Source organism: Nannobrachium achirus (assembly GCF_963921795.1).
Source record: "Nannobrachium achirus genome assembly, chromosome: 11".
Taxonomy (NCBI): domain Eukaryota; kingdom Metazoa; phylum Chordata; class Actinopteri; order Myctophiformes; family Myctophidae; genus Nannobrachium; species Nannobrachium achirus.
Genome location: NC_137820.1, coordinates 763,143 through 786,286, shown reverse-complemented (window position 1 = coordinate 786,286; position 23,144 = coordinate 763,143). Strand labels below are relative to the sequence as shown.

Sequence of the window (23,144 nt, the reverse complement as noted above, 5' to 3'; positions counted from 1 at the left end):
TCTATCTATCTATCTATCTATCTAATCATTTTGCTGTGGTAAATGTCATGTCATGTTATGTTAGGGAAGGGTCAATCTTTTCATTTTTTTGCTTGGGGAGAATCATTGTCCCCCCCCCCCCCCCCCCCCCCCCCATTCGGAGGGGTCATGGGATTTTATATCAGGGCTTATACATTTTCTCTTGTAGTATCCCTCTTTAAAAAACGACCTGTCCCTTACATTGAATATACTTGAATAGTGTTTTTATTATTATTATTATTATTATTATATTACAGCATGTGCACAGTGAGATGTGCATGCAGGGTTTAATGTATGCAACGTAATGCAGCACCTTGGGGGAGGGGCCTCCTCCTGGGGGGAGGGGCTCTGCCTACACATGTAGAGATCCTCTCCTCTCCTCTCCTCTCCTCTCCTCTCCTCTCCTCTCCTCTCCTCTCCTCTCCTCTCCTCCTGTGCATCGGTGTGGCGCTGACGGGGTTAAGTCCGATACAGCACTTTGTGTTGCGGAGGAGGATGGATGTTCCCTGGAACTGCTGAGCCTGCACATTCCAGAGCCTTTGTATTAGAGAGTTCTGCACATTCCTGAGCCTTGTATTAGAGAGTTCTGCACATTCCTGAGCCTTGTATTAGAGAGCTCTGCACATTCTGAACCCAGAGCCTTGTATTAGAGAGTTCTGCACATTCTGAACCCAGAGCCTTGTATTAGAGAGTTCTGCACATTCCAGAGCCTTGTATTAGAGAGTTCTGCACATTCCTGAGCCTTGTATTAGAGAGTTCTGCACATTCCTGAGCCTTGTATTAGAGAGTTCTGCACATTCCTGAGCCTTGTATTAGAGAGTTCTGCTCATTCCTGAGCCCTGAATTAGAGAGTTCTGCACATTCTGAACCCAGAGCCTTGTATTAGAGAGTTCTGCACATTCCTGAGCCTTGTATTAGAGAGTTCTGCACATTCCAGAGCCTTGTATTAGAGAGTTCTGCACATTCTGAACCCAGAGCCTTGTATTAGAGAGTTCTGCACATTCTGAACCCAGAGCCTTGTATTAGAGAGTTCTGCACATTCCAGAGCCTTGTATTAGAGAGTTCTGCTCATTCCTGAGCCTTGTATTAGAGAGTTCTGCACATTCCTGAGCCTTGTATTAGAGAGTTCTGCACATTCTGAACCCAGAGCCTTGTATTAACTCAGTCAGGGCCGGTCGGCTTTTAGATCGACTATCTCACTATGGAGTTCCCTGCCAAGCGACTTTAATCGACTTTTATATAAAAGCATTGTTTAAGCTTTTGATTTGGGTTAATAGACGGAGCGGAACGGTTAGCTTACCTTCGGCTAGTATAAAGACGTAAACCGTGAAAAAAAAGGATACGATTATGACGTCACCTTTAAGCCATAGCTTCCTGTTTACGTAGGCCTCTGCTAGCCGCTAGGCTCAATGCAAACCATCCGACCCTCACGCAGCTTCACTAGGTCGGATTTTGATTCGGAAACTTTCTGTGTGGCATCTGTATACGTTCCGGTGCCCATACCGATGGTGGTTTTAGACGATCAAGCACAAATTGAACAGTGAGAGAGAGAAACCAGGTGCTCGTCAGAGAGTATAATAGTAAAAATGAGTATAAAGGTGCTCTTGGATCTACGGGATCAAGTCATCAAAAACGAAAAAGGTGATCCAGGCACTCAAGTTTAAAAAGGAGGAACAGCTTTATTTATTTCATATTAAAAAGCCGACATGTTTCGACCAGAGACTGGTCATCATCAGGGCATGTACTGAGTAGTACAGTACATGCCTTGATGATGACCAGTCTCTGGTCGAAACATGTCGGCTTTTTAATATGAAATAAATAAAGCTGTTCCTCCTTTTTAAACTTGAGTGCCTGGATCACCTTTTTCGTTTTTGACAAATTGAACAGTATTGAGCTCAGATGGCGGCCCGCGGGTCTCCCATTCATGTCAATGGGGATCGACGTCATCGTCCCATCCTTGAATGTTGTGAACCTTGGTTTTAACATGGGTTAACATGGGGGCTTCCACAGTCTATGGTCTATGGCTCGCTCTAGTGGTCATTTTGTGGTATGGTATATCAACGTGGCTTGGTAAATTGATGTGATTATGATGATTAAATATAGCTATTTCCTGGAGTTATAAGCGCACATTCATATTTAAATTTGGCTGGCAATTGGTAAAGAGTTCTGCTCATTCTGAACCCAGAGCCTTGTATTAGAGAGTTCTGCACATTCTGACTCAGAGCCTTGTATTAGAGAGGTATGCACATTCTGAACCCAGAGCCTTGTATTAGAGAGTTCTGCACATTCTGAACCCAGAGCCTTGTATTAGAGAGTTCTGCACATTCTGACTCAGAGCCTTGTATTAGAGAGGTATGCACATTCTGAACCCAGAGCCTTGTATTAGAGAGTTCTGCACATTCTGAACCCAGAGCCTTGTATTAGAGAGTTCTGCACATTATGAGGACCCAGAGCCTTGTATTAGAGAGTTATTATGCACATTATGAGGACCCAGAGCCTTGTATTAGAGAGTTATTATGCACATTATGAGGACCCAGAGCCTTGTATTAGAGAGTTCTGCACATTATGAGGACCCAGAGCCTTGTATTAGAGAGTTATGCACATTATGAGGACCCAGAGCCTTGTATTAGGGATGGAAATCGGAATCGGCCAATAAGGCTGAATCGGTGACCGGCAGGTCACTGACATAAATACCGGTTTTATGCCGATTGTGTTTATGGCACTGCACAGCATGATGCTCTGGTCCTGTGACTAAAGTAAACATTAGCAAGTAGCAGCCAGTCTACTTAGTGGCAGCCTACAGAATACAGATGGTGCTGATTACCTTTGCAATGTAAGGATATATTCCATAATCCTGTGTCAATGTCGTCTCCAAAAAGAAGGGGAAAAAAGCATGCGTCACCTGCTTTCCTCCTGCCTAGTCCAGACGGTCATATTAGACTGGATAGTGTCTGTGATTTTGGATATTGTACTATTGTGATTGATTTGGCATTAGTGTTCTTCTAGCTTATTGGTACTCAAATTGAAGTATGTCTTGTAGTAGGATGTTAATGAGATGTTAATGAGATGTTAATGAGATGTTCTTCATGTGTTTCAGATGAATGAGATGTTAATGAGATGTTAATGATGTTAATGAGATGTTAATGAGATGTTAATGAGATGTTCTTCATGTGTTTCAGATGAATGAGATGTTAATGAGATGTTAATGAGATGTTAATGAGATGTTCTTCATGTGTTTCAGAGTGCAGCGATGGAGGAGACGGTGATCTGGGAGCAGCACACTGTAACACTACACAGGGTAGGTTACACTAACTACACACCTAACACACACTGTATGGAGCAGCACACTGTAACACTACACAGGGTAGGTTACACTAACTACACACCTAACACACACTGTATGGAGCAGCACACTGTAACACTACACAGGGTAGGTTACACTACAACTACACACCTAACACACACTGTATGGAGCAGCATACTGTAACACTACACAGGGTAGGTTACACTACAACTACACACCTAACACACACTGTATGGAGCAGCACACTGTAACACTACACAGGGTAGGTTACACTACAACTACACACCTAACACACACTGTATGGAGCAGCACACTGTAACACTACACAGGGTAGGTTACACTACAACTACACACCTAACACACACTGTATGGAGCAGCACACTGTAACACTACACAGGGTAGGTTACACTATAACTACACACCTAACACACACTGTATGGAGCAGCACACTGTAACACTACACAGGGTAGGTTACACTAACTACACACCTAACACACACTGTATGGAGCAGCACACTGTAACACTACACAGGGTAGGTTACACTAACTACACACCTAACACACACTGTATGGAGCAGCACACTGTAACACTACACAGGGTAGGTTACACTAACTACACACCTAACACACACTGTATGGAGCAGCACACGGTAACACTACACAGGGTAGGTTACACTACAACTACACACCTAACACACACTGTATGGAGCAGCACACTGTAGCACTACACAGGGTAGGTTACACTACAACTACACACCTAACACACACTGTATGGAGCAGCACACTGTAACACTACACAGGGTAGGTTACACTACAACTACACACCTAACACACACTGTATGGAGCAGCACACTGTAACACTACACAGGCCTGATTTATTTATTGCCAAAGATACATAAGAGTCCGGAAAGCTGGACTATTCCGTACCAAGTACCCCCTGGAAGACCAATTGTAAGTGATTGTTCTAGTGAAACCTACCACACCGCTGAGTACATAGAACACTTTCTCCAGCCGCTCTCAACCAGACACCCCAGCTATATTAAGGATACATATCATTTTTTGGAGAAAATCAAGAACATCTCAATCCCACAGGATGCCTTTCTGTTCTCCATTGATATAGATTCATTGTACACAAACATTGAAACTGAGGCTGGATTGCGAGCGGTGAGAGAAACGTGCCAAAATTACCCAGACAGCAGCAGACCAGATGAAGAACTGCTGGATTTGCTAGAACTAAATCTAACGCAGAATGATTTTGAATTTAACAACAAGTATTATCTCCAGATAAAGGGCACGGCTATGGGAAAAAGATTTGCCCCCAGTTTTGCCAACATTTATATGAGCCTTTGGGAACACACAGCCCTACTTAAATGCAGGCAACAACCAACGCACTATTATAGATTCCTGGATGACATTTTCGGGATTTGGCCTCATAGTGAAGAGGACTTCAAAGAGTTTATCAACACTTTGAACACACACCACAGGTCAATCACAATCAAGTACGTACTGAGTGCAGAGAAAATAGATTTCTTGGACGTAACAGTGTTCAAGGGACCAGATTTTGGAACTAGCCAAAAGCTGGATCTGAAGGTTTTCTTTAAGCCCACAGACACACATGCACTCTTACACAAGACATCCTTTCATCTGGCTCATTGTTACACAGGGATAGTAAAGTCACAACTCTTAAGATTTAAGAGAATCTGTACTCAGGTTAGTGACTTTAAAATAGCCTGTAAAACACTTTTTAGCGCATTGAGACACAGGGGATACTCACGAACATTTCTGAGAAAAGCGTATGATACCTTCCAACAGATAAGAGAGAGGGACGAAAGGCCAAAAATTGCCCTTGTAACAACCTTCTCCACACAGAGTAGATTAGCAAACACCAGATTGAAAAGACATTTCGAGAACAGAGCAGAGGGCCTACTGGAGGGCTTCACGGTTATATCTGCCTTCAGGAAGAATAAAAATCTTAAAGATTATTTGGTTAAAAGCAGACTGGTGGAATCAAACAGACCACCACGCATACCAACATACTTTCATCCCAAAAGGCTGGTGAAAAGTAAAACTACAAAAATAGTTTATGAAATAAAACAAAACATACACCAGAACACAACCAACTCTGTCTACCTGATCACATGCAGCAAATGCAATCTACAATATGTAGGAGAGACAGGTAACACGATCGCAGATAGAATAAACCAACACAAGTACAATATTAATAATGACAAACAAAACACATTAGTGATTGTACGACACTTTAGAACACACGGGATAGAAGCCCTTTCTGTGACCGGGCTAGAACATAACCCCCACTGGACAATGGGCCAAAGGAGATTCTGTGAGAGACAATGGATAGACAAATTAGACACAATGTTCCCAACAGGACTGAACATGAAGGGGAGGCTAATGGCCCTAGAACAGTAAGCAGATAGAAACTCAGCAGAATCATCAACACATCTCACACCTGGGGGATACAATAGGACAAGACTCCTTGATGGGGCATCAGACGTCTTTCTCACCCAAGGTGTGATAAGTCAAGACCACTGACTTAATCTCCAAGGAGATCTATTGAAATGTAAAGTAAATAGCTACGGCTGTTGTCGAATAGCTATTACTACTGTTGAATTGCTGTTGATGTACTGACATATTATCTTGTTTATTATTGTGACGTTTTATCTGCTTATTGTAAGTAAGTAAATTATCATGGCGTTTATCGTGTGCTTGCCCAGGCCTTACGGCCTGGGCATAAATAGATAGATTACATCCACCACGGCTTCGTAACTCGCGCAGCGCTCCGCCGGCCGCGCGGCCCTGGCCCGCTCTTCGCGGGCACTCGCGCCTGCGGCGCTCGGGCGCGAAGAGCAGGTCCAAGGGCCGCTGGCATTCGCGCCGCTTGCAATGTCGTGGACAATAACTGCAACATATTTTTTGGGGAGAATAGGGTTGTTAGTTATGAACAATGTATAAATCTGAAAGCCATTGGTATGCGGTCAGAAATAAAAACACTTCTGACTCACGAAATTTGACCATCGTGCCATGCACAGTCTCGCACATAAAACCCATAGGACATAAACTACAAAATGACCTGTATGATTTTATGAACTAGGGGAACCAACCCAGCCTAAAATTGCAACATTCTTTTTTTTTTTTTTAAAACAAGATGGCGAAAGCACGATTCTCTATATTGCATCTTAGGCATTGACTTGACCTAGGACAATATATTGAAGTCTTCACTCCCTAACCTAACCCTAACCCTAATCCTAACCTAACCCTGACCCTAACCCTAATCCTAACCCTAACCTAACCCTAACCCTGACCCTAACCCTAACGTTCAGTCAGTCAGGGTTAGGGTTAGGTTAGGGTCCAGTCAGGGTTAGGGTCCACGCAACTAACCCTAACCTAACCCTGACCCTAACCCTAATCCTAACCCTAACCTAACCCTAACCCTGACCCTAACCCTAACGTTCAGTCAGTCAGGGTTAGGGTTAGGTTAGGGTCCAGTCAGGGTTAGGGTCCACGCAACTCAACTCCAACTCAACTTTTTACTGTGTTGAGTCAACTTGCAAAAATCACAAGTGGTTAATGCCCTGCTGTGTGTGTGTGTGTGTGTGTGTGTGTGTGTGTGTGTGTGTGTGTGTGTGTGTGTGTGTGTGTGTGTGTGTGTGTTGTGTGCAGGCTCCTGGCTTCGGCTTTGGCATCGCCATCTCCGGGGGTCGAGACAACCCTCACTTCCAGAGCGGGGAAACCTCCATCGTCATCTCCGATGTCCTCAAAGGAGGCCCTGCAGAAGGCCTGCTACAGTAAGAGTGTGTGTGTGTTTGAGTGTGTGTGTGTGTGTGTGTGTGTGTGTTTGAGCGTGTGTGTGTGTGTGTGTGTGTGTGTGTGTTTGAGCGTGTGTGTGTGTGTGTTTGAGCGTGTGTGTGTGTGTTTGAGCGTGTGTGTGTGTGTGTTTGAGCGTGTGTGTGTGTGTGTGTGTGTGTGTGTGTGTTTGAGTGTGTGTGTATATTTAAAGTAAGGCTGTAAAACCTTCGATATAGCATTGTTGGATACCTCAATATCGATGTTACTCACGATATTAGTAAAAACAATTGCATTATATAGTTTTGAATGTTGTTCTGCCTGCCTAAGACCGATAATGAATAACATATTCATGCATGAACACTGCACAGTAAACACAGTAGGTTTTATTGAAATAATCACACCTGGTTACAGATGGACTGCTTTTGTGCATGTGCTACGTGCATTCATAGTGTGTCTGTTAATTCATTTGACACATACACCAATACCTCGTTTCAAGCCGTCTTTGTCGATATGTACACCTCCATGTTGATACCTCCATAGACTGTAGGTACTGTACATTTTCAATATATTGCCCAGACTTAGTGTGTGTGTGTGTGTGTGTGTCTATGTGTGTGTCTTTGTGTGTGTCTATGTGTGTGTCTGTGTGTGTGTCTGTGTGTGTGTCTGTGTGTGTGTCTGTGTGTGTGTGTCTATGTGTGTGTGTCTGTGTGTGTGTCTGTGTGTGTGTCTCCACAGGGAGAATGACAGGGTGGTCATGGTCAACACGGTGTCCATGGACAACGTGGAACATGCCTACGCCGTACAGCAGCTCCGTAAGAGTGGCAAGAACGCTAAGATCGTAAGTATCTACAGACCTCTACCATGTATCTATAAGTACCATGTATCTATAAGTACCATGTATCTATATACCTGTACCATGTGTCTATAAGCCTGTAACATCCTTCCATCTTCAACCGCTTATCCGGAATCGGGTTGTGACATGGTCTGGGTCCGGGTCTGGTCTACCAGGGGGTCTCCTAGTGGAGATATAATCCATCTGGTCCTTGGTCTACCAGGGGGTCTCCTCCTAGTGGAGATATAATCCATCTGGTCCTTGGTCTACCAGGGGGTCTCCTAGTGGAGATATAATCCATCTGGTCCTTGGTCTACCAGGGGGTCTCCTAGTGGAGATATAATCCATCTGGTCCTTGGTCTACAAAGGGTTCTCCTAGTGGAGATATAGTCCATCTGGTCCTTGGTCTACCAGGGGGTCTCCTCCTAGTGGAGATATAATCCATCTTGTCCTTGGTCTACCAGGGGGTCTCCTCCTAGTGGAGATATAATCCATCTGGTCCTTGGTCTACCAGGGGGTCTCCTCCCAGTGGAGATATAATCCATCTGGTCCTTGGTCTACCAGGGGGTCTCCTCCTCCTAGTGGAGATATAATCCATCTGGTCCTTGGTCTACCAGGGGGTCTCCTCCTCCTAGTGGAGATATAATCCATCTGGTCCTTGGTCTACCAAGGGTTCTCCTAGTGGAGATATAGTCCATCTGGTCCTTGGTCTACCAGGGGGTCTCCTAGTGGAGATATAATCCATCTGGTCCTTGGTCTACCAGGGGGTCTCCTCCTAGTGGAGATATAATCCATCTGGTCCTTGGTCTACCAGGGGGTCTCCTCCTCCTAGTGGAGATATAATCCATCTGGTCCTTGGTCTACCAGGGGGTCTCCTCCTCCTAGTGGAGATATAATCCATCTGGTCCTTGGTCTACCAAGGGTTCTCCTAGTGGAGATATAGTCCATCTGGTCCTTGGTCTACCAGGGGGTCTCCTCCTAGTGGAGATATAATCCATCTGGTCCTTGGTCTACCAGGGGGTCTCCTCCCAGTGGAGATATAATCCATCTGGTCCTTGGTCTACCAGGGGGTCTCCTCCTCCTAGTGGAGATATAATCCATCTGGTCCTTGGTCTACCAGGGGGTCTCCTCCTAGTGGAGATATAATCCATCTTGTCCTTGGTCTACCAGGGGGTCTCCTCCCAGTGGAGATATAATCCATCTGGTCCTTGGTCTACCAGAGGGTCTCCTAGAGGAGATATAATCCATCTGGTCCTTGGTCTACCAAGGACCAGAAGGACCATCTTGTCCTTGGTCTACCAGGGGGTCTCCTCCCAGTGGGACGTGCATCGAGGACCTTCCTAGGAAGGCGCTCGGGTCCGTACGAGATGCCCCAACAACCTAAGCTGACTCCTTTCCAAGTGGAGGAGCAGCGGTTCTACTCCAAGTCTCTCTCGGTGACTGAACTTCTCACCTTGTCTCTAAGGGACATCTGTGTAACCATATCCTAACAGAGAACCTGATATCACAAACTCCCCAGAGCAGAGCATAGGTTACAGATGTACATAAACAACATGAACTTTCAATGACATCATTACATTACCACAATCCATTGATCAACCACAGTACAATGCACATTTCATCCCATCACAAGTGAAGCTAAACGCCACAGGGAGGGGGCCGGGGAGGTGGAGGATGTTTCACACAACCTGCTTTGACCGCTGAGCATGTAGAATGAGCAGTGAGCAGAGGCTGCTTGAAAAGACCACCTAAGTTGCACTGGGAAATGAGGCGGTGTGTGAAGTAGCTTGTATGAACGTGGAGACACGGACTCAAGATCTGCTCGGGTCCACCCCTGAGGACCAGTCTACAGAGGCATGGTTGGCGGCAGCCTGGAAGCGGGAGTGGGAGTCGGCTGGGCCAACACGCATCCATGGCTACATCCAGGACCCAGGAGGAGGTATCAGAGGAGAAGAACTGCCACGCCGGCAATGGAGTCTGTTGAACCGCCTGAGAACTGGTGTCGGACGCTATAAAGCATCCATGCGGAAGTGGGGCCTGGCGGACGGAGCAGCGTGTGAGTGTGGGGAGCCGGAGCAGACCGCTGACCACATAATCACCACCTGTCCCCTGTATAAACCACCATCAGAGGCCGGCCTTTTCGATGTGGGACCTGAGACGAGGGCGTGGCTGAACACTACTGATCTGGACATCTGATGATGACACACGAAAGAAGAAGAAGAAGAGACACGGACTGACTGTGGTAACTATGCATACCATACTGTCTGACTTCTTATTATCATTCTCATCATTCTCATCATTCCAGACCATCAGGAGGAAAAGGAAGGTCCACGTTCCTCTCTCTCGCCTGGGGGAGAGAGAGACCATGTCGGAGGCCGAGGAGGAGGACAGCTACGACGAGGAGATCTACGAGACCCGCAGCGGCCGCAGCGCCACCTACAGCAGCCTGGGGGTACTGGGCGGGAGGCGCAGCGGCCCCGGACGCAGCGGCAGCCGGAGGGACCGAGACCGAGATCGAGACCGAGATCGAGACAGGGACCGAGACAGGGACCGAGACCGAGACAGGGACCGGGATCGAGATCGAGATCGAGATCGGGAGAGGAGCGGCTCGAGGGAACGCAGCCTCTCCCCGCGGTCGGACCGACGGTCGCACAACTTCCCCCCTCGTCCTGCCAAGGTCACCCTGGTCAAGTCCCGCAAGAATGAAGGTAAGCTCACATGAAAGTACAGCAGTAATAGAATGAAGATAAGCTCACATGAAAGTACAGCAGTAATAGAATGAAGATAAGCTCACATGAAAGTACAGCAAGTAAAGATAACAGTTGATAGATATATCTATCATCTGCTATCTATCTACTACTATCATAACAGTAGTAGTAGTAGATAGATAACAGTTGATAGATATATCTATCATCTGCTATCTATCTACTACTATCAGTAGTAACAGTAGTAGTAGTAGATAGATAACAGTTGATAGATATATCTATCATCTGCTATCTATCTACTACTATCAGTAGTAATAGACAACAGTTGAAGAGGCGCTGCGTGGCTCCGTGAGTATCCATTCTCACAGACCCACACAGCGCCTCTTCAACTGAAAACAGCTGCTCTTTGGAGAGGGTTTACTTGGGTTACTTACAGGACACTCTAGTCAGTAAAGTTAAACCAGTCAGCCAGTCAGCTTCTAACATCTAACATGCTACTGTTCCTCTCCAGTCAGCCAGTCAGTAAACCACTCAGTCAGTCAGTCAGTCAGTCAGTCAGTCAGTCAGTCAGTAAACCAGTCAGTCAGTCAGTCAGTCAGTCAGTCAGTCAGTCAGTCAGTCAGTCAGTCAGTCAGTCAGTCAGTCAGTAAACCAGTCAGTCAGTCAGTCAGTCAGTCAGTCAGTCAGTCAGTCAGTAAACCAGTCAGTCAGTCAGTCAGTCAGTCAGTCAGTCAGTCAGTCAGTAAGTAAACCAGTCAGTCAGTCAGTCAGTCAGTCAGTCAGTCAGTCAGTCAGTCAGTCAGTCAGTCAGTCAGTAAACCAGTCCGCCAGTCAGCATCTAACATCTAACTGTTCCTCTCCAAGCAGAATATGGCCTCCGCCTGGCCAGCCATATCTTTGTGAAGGACATTTCTCCTGAGAGCCTGGCCGCACGGGACGGGAACATCCAGGAAGGAGACGTGGTGCTCAAGGTGAGAGACACTCTTATTCTGAAGGAGAGACACTCTGGTCTGGTGCTCTTATTCTGAAGGAGAGACACTCTGGTCTGGTGCTCTTATTCTGAAGGAGAGACACTCTGGTCTGGTACTCTTATTCTGAAGTTGAGACCGCTTGAGCGTGCCAGTGCCTCCGGTGGCGCATGCAGTCCTTAGTGTAGCTTTCAGTTGGGGTCTGGCCCTTCCTTAGTGTAGCTTTCAGTTGGGGTCTGCCCCCTTCCTCAGTGTAGCTTTCAGTTGGGGTCTGGCCCCTTCCTCAGTGTAGCTTTCAGTTAGGGTCTGGCCCCTTCCTCAGTGTAGCTTTCAGTTGGGGTCTGGCCCTTCCTTAGTGTAGCTTTCAGTTGGGGTCTGGCCCTTCCTTAGTGTAGCTTTCAGTTGGGGTCTGCCCCCTTCCTTAGTGTAGCTTTCAGTTAGGGTCTGGCCCTTCCTTAGTGTAGCTTTCAGTTAGGGTCTGCCCCCTTAGATTGGTATGTTCTGGACTTAATGCAGTCCTTAGTGTAGCTTTCAGTTGGGGTCTGGCCCCTTCCTTAGTGTAGCTTTCAGTTGGGGTCTGGCCCCTTCCTTAGTGTAGCTTTCAGTTGGGGTCTGCCCCCTTCCTCAGTGTAGCTTTCAGTTGGGGTCTGGCCCTTCCTTAGTGTAGCTTTCAGTTAGGGTCTGCCCCTTCCTTAGTGTAGCTTTCAGTTGGGGTCTGCCCCCTTCCTTAGTGTAGCTTTCAGTTGGGGTCTGGCCCTTCCTTAGTGTATCTTTCAGTTGGGGTCTGGCCCTTCCTTAGTGTAGCTTTCAGTTGGGGTCTGGCCCTTCCTTAGTGTAGCTTTCAGTTAGGGTCTGGCCCTTCCTCAGTGTAGCTTTCAGTTAGGGTCTGCCCCCTTCCTTAGTGTAGCTTTCAGTTAGGGTCTGGCCCCTTCCTTAGTGTAGCTTTCAGTTAGGGTCTGCCCCTTCCTCAGTGTAGCTTTCAGTTAGGGTCTGGCCCTTCCTCAGTGTAGCTTTCAGTTAGGGTCTGCCCCTTCCTCAGTGTAGCTTTCAGTTGGGGTCTGGCCCTTCCTCAGCGTAGCTTTCAGTTAGGGTCTGGCCCTTCCTCAGTGTAGCTTTCAGTTAGGGTCTGCCCCTTCCTCAGCGTAGCTTTCAGTTAGGGTCTGCCCCTTCCTTAGTGTAGCTTTCAGTTAGGGTCTGCCCCTTCCTTAGTGTAGCTTTCAGTTGGGGTCTGGTCCTTCCTTAGTGTAGCTTTCAGTTGGGGTCTGGTCCTTCCTTAGTGTAGCTTTCAGTTGGGGTCTGGTCCTTCCTCAGTGTAGCTTTCAGTTGGGGTCTGGTCCTTCCTTAGTGTAGCTTTCAGTTGGGGTCTGGTCCTTCCTTAGTGTAGCTTTCAGTTAGGGTCTGGCCCCTTAGATTGGTAAGTTCTGGACTTAATGCAGTCTTAGTGTAGCTTTCAGATGGGGTCTGGCCCCTTAGGTTGGTAACATAACCCTGGTTTTGTGACAATACGAGCGAGAAGTCTTCTTGTATGCAGACGATAAAGTGTTTGGCCAGCTGCTTGCTTTGACAAGGAGTTGTAGGCAGAGGGCGGGACCTCCGCCTCTCAGGTGGCGATCAGTTTCCATCCAATCGGAATTCACTCTTTGTCAAGTCCCACCCCATGTTGCTCTGTTACTAAGTGGGACACAAAAGCCAGGGAATACTATTTTTATAATGGAAGTGAATGGGGAAAAAAAGATTTTTCATAGCCTTGTTATTGCTATTTAAAGTACAAAAGAAAAACATCTACGTGATATTAATAAAAAAAGGAACAAAAAAGTACAGTAGTTACATTGCAAAACGGGGGTTTCCCCCCGCAAATACATGTTTTAATTAGTTTAATCCTCTGAAACAGGCCGAGGACAGAGAGAGAGAGAGAGCAGTGCATCTTGGGTGACTCGCAATGACCAGGAAGTTGTGGAACTATAATCTCGCCCTCAACATAAAATGTATTTTAATTGTAATTCTGCCCATTTAAAATATATGTACCCAATTGAATATCTTAGTTACATCGATATCGTTCATGTGAACTAGTTTGTTGAAGCTTATTCATTATACTTATCGAACTCGCTATGACCGCGCCACGCCGTACCGCATCGTGGCCGTACCGCGCATCACCGCGCAATGCAGTGTCTAGCAGGAGACGTCTATGCAAGACTAGTAATCCACATAGCGATTTATTTTATCATTTCAACAAATATTCACTGTTTATTCACTCCATTTTGTTCCAAAATGTTCCTATTCATCATGACAAAGCAAAACATTAAATAAAAATACAAATAAATATCAATTTAAAACTACACTCTCGCCATTAATATTAATGTTAGAATGTGGACTTTGTCCCACTGCATAACTCTGCCCCCGGTAGCAAAAGGGAACGATCTTTCTGGTTGGCCAGTCAGGGACCAATCAGAAGGCTGACAAAGGGTCAATGCTTCTGCTTTCACGCCAGAGGGCGCTCTCCCATGAGTTTACCTTCTGTCTCTCCGTCAGATTAAACATACAGAACATGAGTTTACCTTCTGTCTCTGTCAGATTAAACATAAAGAACATGAGTTTAACTTCTGTCTCCGTCAGATTAAACATAAAGAACATGAGTTTACCTTCTGTCTCCGTCAGATCAAACATAAAGAACATGAGTTTACCTTCAGATTAAACATGCAGAACATGAGTTTACCTTCTGTCTCTGTCAGATTAAACATAAAGAACATGAGTTTACCTTCTGTCTCTGTCAGATTAAACATAAAGAACATGAGTTTACCTTCTGTCTCCGTCAGATTAAACATAAAGAACATGAGTTTACCTTCTGTCTCCGTCAGATTAAACATAAAGAACATGAGTTTACCTTCTGTCTCCGTCAGATCAAACATAAAGAACATGAGTTTACCTTCAGATTAAACATACAGAACATGAGTTTACCTTCTGTCTCTCTGTCAGATTAAACATACAGAACATGAGTTTACCTTCTGTCTCTCAGTCAGATTAAACATAAAGAACATGAGTTTACCGTCAGATTAAACATACAGAACATAGTTTACCTCCTGTCTCTCCTTCAGATTAAACATAAAGAACATGAGTTTACCTCCTGTCTCTGTCAGATTAAACATAAAGAACATGAGTTTAACTTCTGTCTCTCTGTCAGATTAAACATAAAGAACATGAGTTTACCTTCTGTCTCCGTCAGATCAAACATAAAGAACATGAGTTTACCTTCAGATTAAACATGCAGAACATGAGTTTACCTTCTGTCTCTGTCAGATTAAACATAAAGAACATGAGTTTACCTTCTGTCTCCGTCAGATTAAACATAAAGAACATTAGTTTACCTTCTGTCTCCGTCAGATTAAACATACAGAACATGAGTTTACCTTCTGTCTCCGTCAGATTAAACATAAAGAACATGAGTTTACCTTCTGTCTCCGTCAGATCAAACATAAAGAACATGAGTTTACCTTCAGATTAAACATACAGAACATGAGTTTACCTTCTGTGTCTCTGTCAGATTAAACATAAAGAACATGAGTTTACCTTCTGTCTCTCAGTCAGATTAAACATAAAGAACATGAGTTTACCGTCAGATTAAACATACAGAACATAGTTTACCTCCTGTCTCTCCTTCAGATTAAACATAAAGAACATGAGTTTACCTCCTGTCTCTCCTTCAGATTAAACATAAAGAACATGAGTTTACCGTCAGATTAAACATACAGAACATAGTTTACCTCCTGTCTCTCTGTCAGATTAAACATAAAGAACATGAGTTTACCGTCAGATTAAACATACAGAACATAGTTTACCTCCTGTCTCTCTGTCAGATTAAACATAAAGAACATGAGTTTACCTTCTGTCTCTTCATCAGATTACAGAACATGAGTTTACCTCCTGTGTCTCAGTCAGATTAAACATACAGAACATTAGTTTACCTTCAGATTAAACATACAGAACATGAGTTTACCTCCTGTCTCAGTCAGATTAAACATAAAGAACATGAGTTTACCTCCTGTGTCTCAGTCAGATTAAACATAAAGAACATGAGTTTACCTCCTGTCTCCATCAGATTACAGAACATGAGTTTACCTTCTGTCTCTCTGTCAGATTAAACATAAAGAACATGAGTTTACCTCCTGTGTCTCAGTCAGATTAAACATAAAGAACATGAGTTTACCTCCTGTGTCTCAGTCAGATTAAACATAAAGAACATGAGTTTACCTTCTGTCTCTCCATCAGATTACAGAACATGAGTTTACCTTATGTCTCTCTGTCAGATTAAACATAAAGAACATGAGTTTACCTCCTGTGTCTCAGTCAGATTAAACATAAAGAACATGAGTTTACCTCCTGTGTCTCAGTCAGATTAAACATAAAGAACATGAGTTTACCTCCTGTCTCTCAGTCAGATTAAACATACAGAACATAGTTTACCTTCTGTCCCCTATCCCCTGTCAGATCAACGGTACGGTGACAGAGAACCTGTCCCTGATCGACGCCAAGAAGCTGATTGAGAGGTCGAAGGGCAAGTTAAAGATGGTGGTGCAGAGAGACGACAGAGCAACGCTGCTCAACATCCCTGACCTGGACGACAGCCTGCCTTCTGCCAACGCCTCGGACCGGGATGGTGAGACCCTAACCCTAACCCCTAACCCCTAACCCCTAACCCTAACCCCTAACCCCTAAGCCCTAACCCCTATCCCATTTAGACCCTAACCCCTAACCCCTAACCCCTATCCCATTTAGACCCTAACCCCTAACCCCTAACCCTAACCCCTAAGCCCTAACACCTGACCCCTAACCCCTAAACCCTAACCCTGACCTGGACAACAGCCTGCCTTCTGCCAACGCCTCGGACCGGGATGGTGAGACCCTAACCCTAACCCCTAACCCCTGACCCCTGACCCTAACCCAGGGTTCCCCAATTAGTTTTCCTCAAAGGCGGAATTATTTCTATAAGGTACCAAGCCGAGGGCCACAACATTGAATTATGTCTATAGGGTACCAAGCCGAGGGCCACAGCATTGAATTATGTATATAGGGTACCAAGCCGAGGGCCACAGCATTGAATTATGTCTATAAGGCACCAAGCCGAGGGCCACAGCATTGAATTATGTCTAGGGTACCAAGCCGAGGGCCACAACATTGAATTATGTCTATAGGGTACCAAGCCGAGGGCCACAACATTGAATCATGTCTAGGGTACCAAGCCGAGGGCCACAACATTGAATCATGTCTAGGGTACCAAGCCGAGGGCCACAACATTGAATCATGTCTATAGGGTACCAAGCCGAGGGCCACAACATTGAATCATGTCTATAGGGTACCAAGCCGAGGGCCACAACATTGAATTATGTCTAGGGTACCAAGCCGAGGGCCACAGCATTGAATTATGTCTAGGGTACCAAGCCGAGGGCCACAGCATTGCAGGGGGTCATGGTGGCGTTGAGGACAGAGAATAGTGGTACCAGGTGCTGGACTGAAAGTACATACATGAGAAGGAAGGTGAGGTCCGCACACTGGTGGTTTGCTCCCAAAATGGATTATTTATTGTACCATTATAAAAAAGACAACGTTTCGACGCCCTTCGGCGTCTTCATCAGGTCTAAAGTGAATCACACATGGAACCGGACAGAGGAAGTAATCAGTACACATGTGTATCAGCTGGGTAGACACACCCATCAGGTCTGGTAGTACTGCCCATTTAAACATAGAGGAATCTGGGCTAGTAACAATGACAATAATTATAAAAAGTCTACCAGTGTAGTCCAGTTAGCCAAACAACATAACATGTGTAAAAAAATATATATACAGGGTCCCTCAGTATGCGCCCAATGAATAGACCAAAACAAAAAATATAAATAGTACACACAGTGTAATCGAAAAAGTAGAACAATGATAAAAGACAGTAACATTAGAAAAACAGCACATATGTACACACGAATAAGAAATATAATAAATATATACAGAAGAAAGGAAAAAACATGTCACAAAAAAGGCTTGATGTCAAATTCCTCGTTAAGTCCACTGGGGGCCATAGTGTTAAGGGTATATATATAATAGGATTGCCTTTGGAGGAGGAGGCGATTGTGATCACCACCCCGGGGAGGTTTTTCGACTTTTTCTATCCCCCAGTAGCGAAAAGAGGTTATGCTATGTCCATATTTTTTAAAGTGAGCCGCAACTGGGTTTCGTTTGTCACCGCACCTGATGTTACTCCTATGTTCACTGATTTTGGTGCGGAGGGCCCTGTTGGTCTTGCCTATATAGGCAAGTCCACAAGGGCACTTGATAAGATAGACTACATGTGTCGTAGAACATGTTATAGTACCACGTATAGCAACCTCTTTTCCACTGTGTGGGTGTGTAAAGTATTGACATTTGTTGGTATAGCCGCACTGTGCACAATTGGAGCACTTGAAATTGCCTGGAGGAATGTCTGACAAAACGTTTTTAGAATTAATAGGTTGAGTGTATGTTTTTCTAATGTTACTGTCTTTTATCATTGCCCTACTTTTTCGATTACACTGTGTGTACTATTTATATTTTTTGTTTTGGTCTATTCATTGGGCGCATACTGAGGGACCCTGTATATATATATTTTTTACACATGTTATGTTGTTTGGCTAACTGGACTACACTGGTAGACTTTTTATAATTATTGTCATTGTTACTAGCCCAGATTCCTCTATGTTTAAATGGGCAGTACTACCAGACCTGATGGGTGTGTCTACCCAGCTGATACACATGTGTACTGATTACTTCCTCTGTCCGGTTCCATATAGCTGGCTAGCCTATTGTGTGATTCACTTTAGACCTGATGAAGACGCCGAAGGGCGTCGAAACGTTGTCTTTTTTATAATGGTACAATAAATAATCCATTTTGGGAGCAAACCACCAGTGTGCAGACCTCACCTTCGTTCTCGTGATGGTTCCCGCTACTCCAGTGACAGTTCAGATATCGTCGTTGTCGGGTGAAAATCTTGTATGACCAAAACAGTTCGTTTTTCATTTATCATTTTAACTAGTGAAAACAGTGAAAACAGCCGATCTACAAGCACACAGCCGATCTACAAGCACACAACGCCTCGGCTGTTTTCACTACTTTTGTGCGGCGGCCTTGTATGATTTGCGAAAGAACGTACAAATTTGGAGATACAAGGTTTCCAGCCGACAACGACAATATACAGTACTAGTGTTGTTGCTGCTCTTGTACCACCATTATTACTGGGGTTGGTGGGGGCCAGACAGTAGCCCCCCTTCTTATACCACCATTATTACTGGGGTTGGTGGGGGCCAGACAGTAGCCCCCGCGGGCCGCAAATGGCCCGCGGGCCGCCTATTGGGGAACCCTGCCCTAACCCCTAACCGCACCCCATTTACACCTGAACAGGCCTGGGATTTCATCATTTTAGGGGCGTGGCCACTTTGACCTTTGGTGTTGTCCATCATTTTAGGGGCGTGGCCACTTGGCCTTTGGTGTTGTCCATCATTTTAGGGCACAAAGGCCAAATACCAGGGCAGGAAGGCCATCACATAAAACAAGGTCCATTGAAAGAAGTTGTTGAATTTAAGGGTTAGGGATGATAAGCTAATCTGCCGTGAAATAGATAAATGATGGAATTTACAATCTGTTGAATCCATGCTCAGCCCTGCACCAATCAAAGTCACTGGATTGGTTTACAGTTGGGGACTTGGGTTAAGATGTCATAAACTTAACACAAAACAATGGTGTCTACATGACAAGAAAGAGACACTGGTGTATACTGTCTACATATTGACCAGAAAGAGACACTGGTGTCTACTGTCTACATATTGACCAGAAAGAGACACTGGTGTCTACTGTCTACATATTGACCAGAAAGAGACACTGGTGTCTACTGTCTACATATTGACCAGAAAGAGACACTGGTGTCTACTGTGTACATATTGACCAGAAAGAGACACTGGTGTCTACTGTCTACATATTGACCAGAAAGAGACACTGGTGTCTACTGTCTACATATTGACCAGAAAGAGACACTGGTGTCTACTGTCTACATATTGACCAGAAAGAGACACTGGTGTCTACTGTCTACATATTGACCAGAAAGGGACACTGGTGTCTACTGTGTACATATTGACCAGAAAGAGACACTGGTGTCTACTGTCTACATATTGACCAGAAAGAGACACTGGTGTCTACTGTCTACATATTGACCAGAAAGAGACACTGGTGTCTACTGTCTACATGTTGACCAGAAAGAGACACTGGTGTCTACTGTCTACATATTGACCAGAAAGAGACAGAGCAGAAAGTGGTACAGTCAGATGGGGCATTAACTGCTGAGAGGCACATTATATGTGTGGAGAGATAAAATACCAGGTAACCACATGTGGCTTTTTGCCTCAATCCATCCATCCATCCATCATCCATCCATCCATCCATCCATCCATCCATCCTTCCATCCATCCATCCATCCATCCTTCCATCCATCCATCCATCCATCCATCCATCCATCCATCCATCCATCCATCCTTCCATCCATCCATCCATCCATCCATCCATCCATCCTTCCATCCATCCATCCATCCATCCATCCATCCATCCATCCTTCCATCCATCCATCCATCCATCCATCCTTCCATCCATCCATCCATCCATCCATCCATCCATCCATCCTTCCATCCATCCATCCATCCATCCATCCATCCATCCATCCATCTCTCTGGTCTCAGACATCTCAGAGGTCCATTCTCTATAAGGTTATAGTAGTCCCCCCAGGAATCCGCGGAGAAAAAATCTTTATTCCGCGGAGAACAATCCTGATTCTGCGGAATTCTGCGGAGAACATTTCTTGATTCCGTGGACATTAAAAAACAACCTAAAATGACCAGTTATCAAGCAAAAAATGATATAGTTCTAATAATCAAGTAAAACCCTTCATGAAATAGCTACAATTAATTGTAATTAGTGGTTAGAATAATCGAATAATCATTTTTGAGAATACAAATCCCAATATTAAATCTATTATTTTTTAATTGCTATTATTTTTAATAATTACTTTCTGTTGCAAAGACTATATTGTCATCCAAACCATGCCCATAGTAACCACATTTTAGAGGATAGCCTACCTACTACCTAGTATGGGTGTAATATCTATGTATTCTCTTCTGCGTTAGCATTGTTATTGCCAGGACCATAGGCATAGAGAGGAACTATAGTTCAGGACAAAGTTTCTGTCAGGAACGAATGTGGGACCGGACCACCATACAGCATCAGTGCTAGCAGGAGGGAAGCTAAGCTATTCCCCCTGGCTCTGTATGAGGTGGCCACTGATCAAACCATGTACACATCGTTTTATAATAGTAGTAATAACTAGGGTTGCCCGATCCCGATCACGTGATCGGATCGGCCGCCGATATGGCCGTTTTTATAAGATCGGAGATCGGGGGAAAAAAAATCGGGAATTTTTTTTTTTTTTTTTTTTTTTTTTTCAAAAAAATATTTTCTGGGAGTACTGAAAGTTACAGGTAAGGTGAATGCGATATGAAATGTAAGCTTACCATAATCACAGTAATCCTTAATCATTTTCAACCATATTCAAGGGCTTTTGGAGAAATGAGACAGACAGAGCACTGCAGAGGGAAGGTGATTGTGTCAGACTCTGTGTACAGCTGGCAGCTGATGCCAATAAGTAGTAATTGGCCCCTTGCTAATGGATCAAAGGAAGGCAATTATGTCTCTCTGCACTGTCAACTAGCTCAGTGGTTCTCAACCTGTGGGTCGGGACCCCCAGGGGGGTCCTCAAATTATTTTGGGGGGGTCCCCAGATGATTAACTTAATGTGCAACATTGTTTTCTCTCTCAACAGTAAACAAATCAACATAAAGTTTAAGTGTATAGAGGGTATCTGCACATTTCGAAAGTGAAAAATTAAGGACTTTTTAATACCTCTAAAATGACAAATTAAACATTGGCCAAATTGTCAAATATTAAAGCCAGAAATTGTGAAAATAGCCGATCTACATGCTCACAACGTAGATCTGCTATTTTCAAAATAGAACCGCGTTATACAAAATATACTTCCTCAACTCTTCAGGGTCGGGGGTCCCCAGTTAAAATATGATTATTTTGGGGGTCACGGCCTGAAAAGGTTGAGAACCACTGAACTAGCTGCTACTGCATACTTTTAAAGTAGACTGGTTAATTGGTTCTTAACTTATTTTGTTTCAACTTTAAAAATGGCCAATGTTTTACCAGTTTTTATATAGTTTGTTGATTATTTTTGATGCTGTAATGGTCTATTTTATTTTATTTTTTGAGGTATTAAACAGGTTTTAAAAGTCCTTAAATCGTGACTTCACTGCCAAATTTCAAAGGCCACACCAAAGGTCCGCTGCACAATGATTGAGAAACACTGCACTAGTAGGCCTATATCACTATACACTACTCATAAGCTTTGTTTTTAATTTGTTGATTCATTGCTGCACTAAGTGATAGAATGAATAGATTTTTTTTTTCTTAATGCCTTGCCAAAAGATCGGATCGGGAAAGATCGGGATCGAATCGGAAGCAATAATATTTGATCGGTATCGGATCGGGAGCAAAAAAACCCTGATCGGGGCATCCCTAGTAATAACTACTCCCGCCGCTCTGCTGCCACTCGCGACTGTTATTCCGCGGCAGTCAGAAAAGTCCGCAAATGGCCGAGAAATCCGCGGGTGGTCGCGAGTTCCGCGATAAATTCCGTGATCGCGGAATCGCGGATTCCTGGGGGGACTAATATAGTTATAGTTAATCTATCATCCTCTCTCTGGTCTCAGACATATCAGAGGTACATTCTCTATAAGGTTATATATATAGTTATACTCTCTCTCTAACTCAGCCATCTCAGAGGTCCATTCTCTATAAGGTTATATATATAGTTATACTCTCTCTCTAACTCAGACATGTCAGAGGTACATTCTCTATAAGGTTATATATATATAGTTATACTCTCTCTCTAACGCAGACATATCAGAGGTACATTCTCTATAAGGTTATATATATAGTTATACTCTCTCTCTAACTCAGCCATCTCAGAGGTCCATTCTCTATAAGGTTATATATATAGTTATACTCTCTCTCTAACTCAGACATGTCAGAGGTACATTCTCTATAAGGTTATATATATAGTTATACTGTACTCTCTCTCTAACTCAGACATGTCAGAGGTCCATTCTCTGGGCTCGGACCATGTGGACCATGTGGACCATGTGGACCACTCCTCCTCCAACCGCCACCGCCGCAGCTCCAGATCCCCCGAGGACCACCACAGACCCTCCCCCCCGCACGTCAGCAACGGCAGGTAAAGATGTGTGTGTGTGTGTGTGTGTGTGTGTGTGTGTGTGTGTGTGTGTGTGTGTGTGTGTGTGTGTGTGTGTGTGTGTGTGTGTGTGTGTGTGTGTGACTAATACACAACGCACCCTGGGGTGCAACTAGTGTGACTCACTCAATCACTCACTGAC

General features: G+C 44.5%; 1 protein-coding gene across 1 annotated transcript in view; it reads left to right on the top strand.

The window, feature by feature from the left end:
* Window positions 1-23,144, top strand: part of tjp1b (tight junction protein 1b) — a gene marked incomplete at both ends in the record, with an annotated part of 186,756 nt that overhangs the window by 103,670 nt on the left and 59,942 nt on the right. Inside the window, 7 exons of the mRNA XM_080736219.1 lie at window positions 3,260-3,316; window positions 7,000-7,124; window positions 7,861-7,963; window positions 10,263-10,665; window positions 11,527-11,633; window positions 16,113-16,281; window positions 22,840-22,984. Coding sequence (XP_080592345.1) covers window positions 3,260-3,316; window positions 7,000-7,124; window positions 7,861-7,963; window positions 10,263-10,665; window positions 11,527-11,633; window positions 16,113-16,281; window positions 22,840-22,984 — 1,109 coding nt within the window. The remainder of the gene's footprint in view (window positions 1-3,259; window positions 3,317-6,999; window positions 7,125-7,860; window positions 7,964-10,262; window positions 10,666-11,526; window positions 11,634-16,112; window positions 16,282-22,839; window positions 22,985-23,144) is intronic.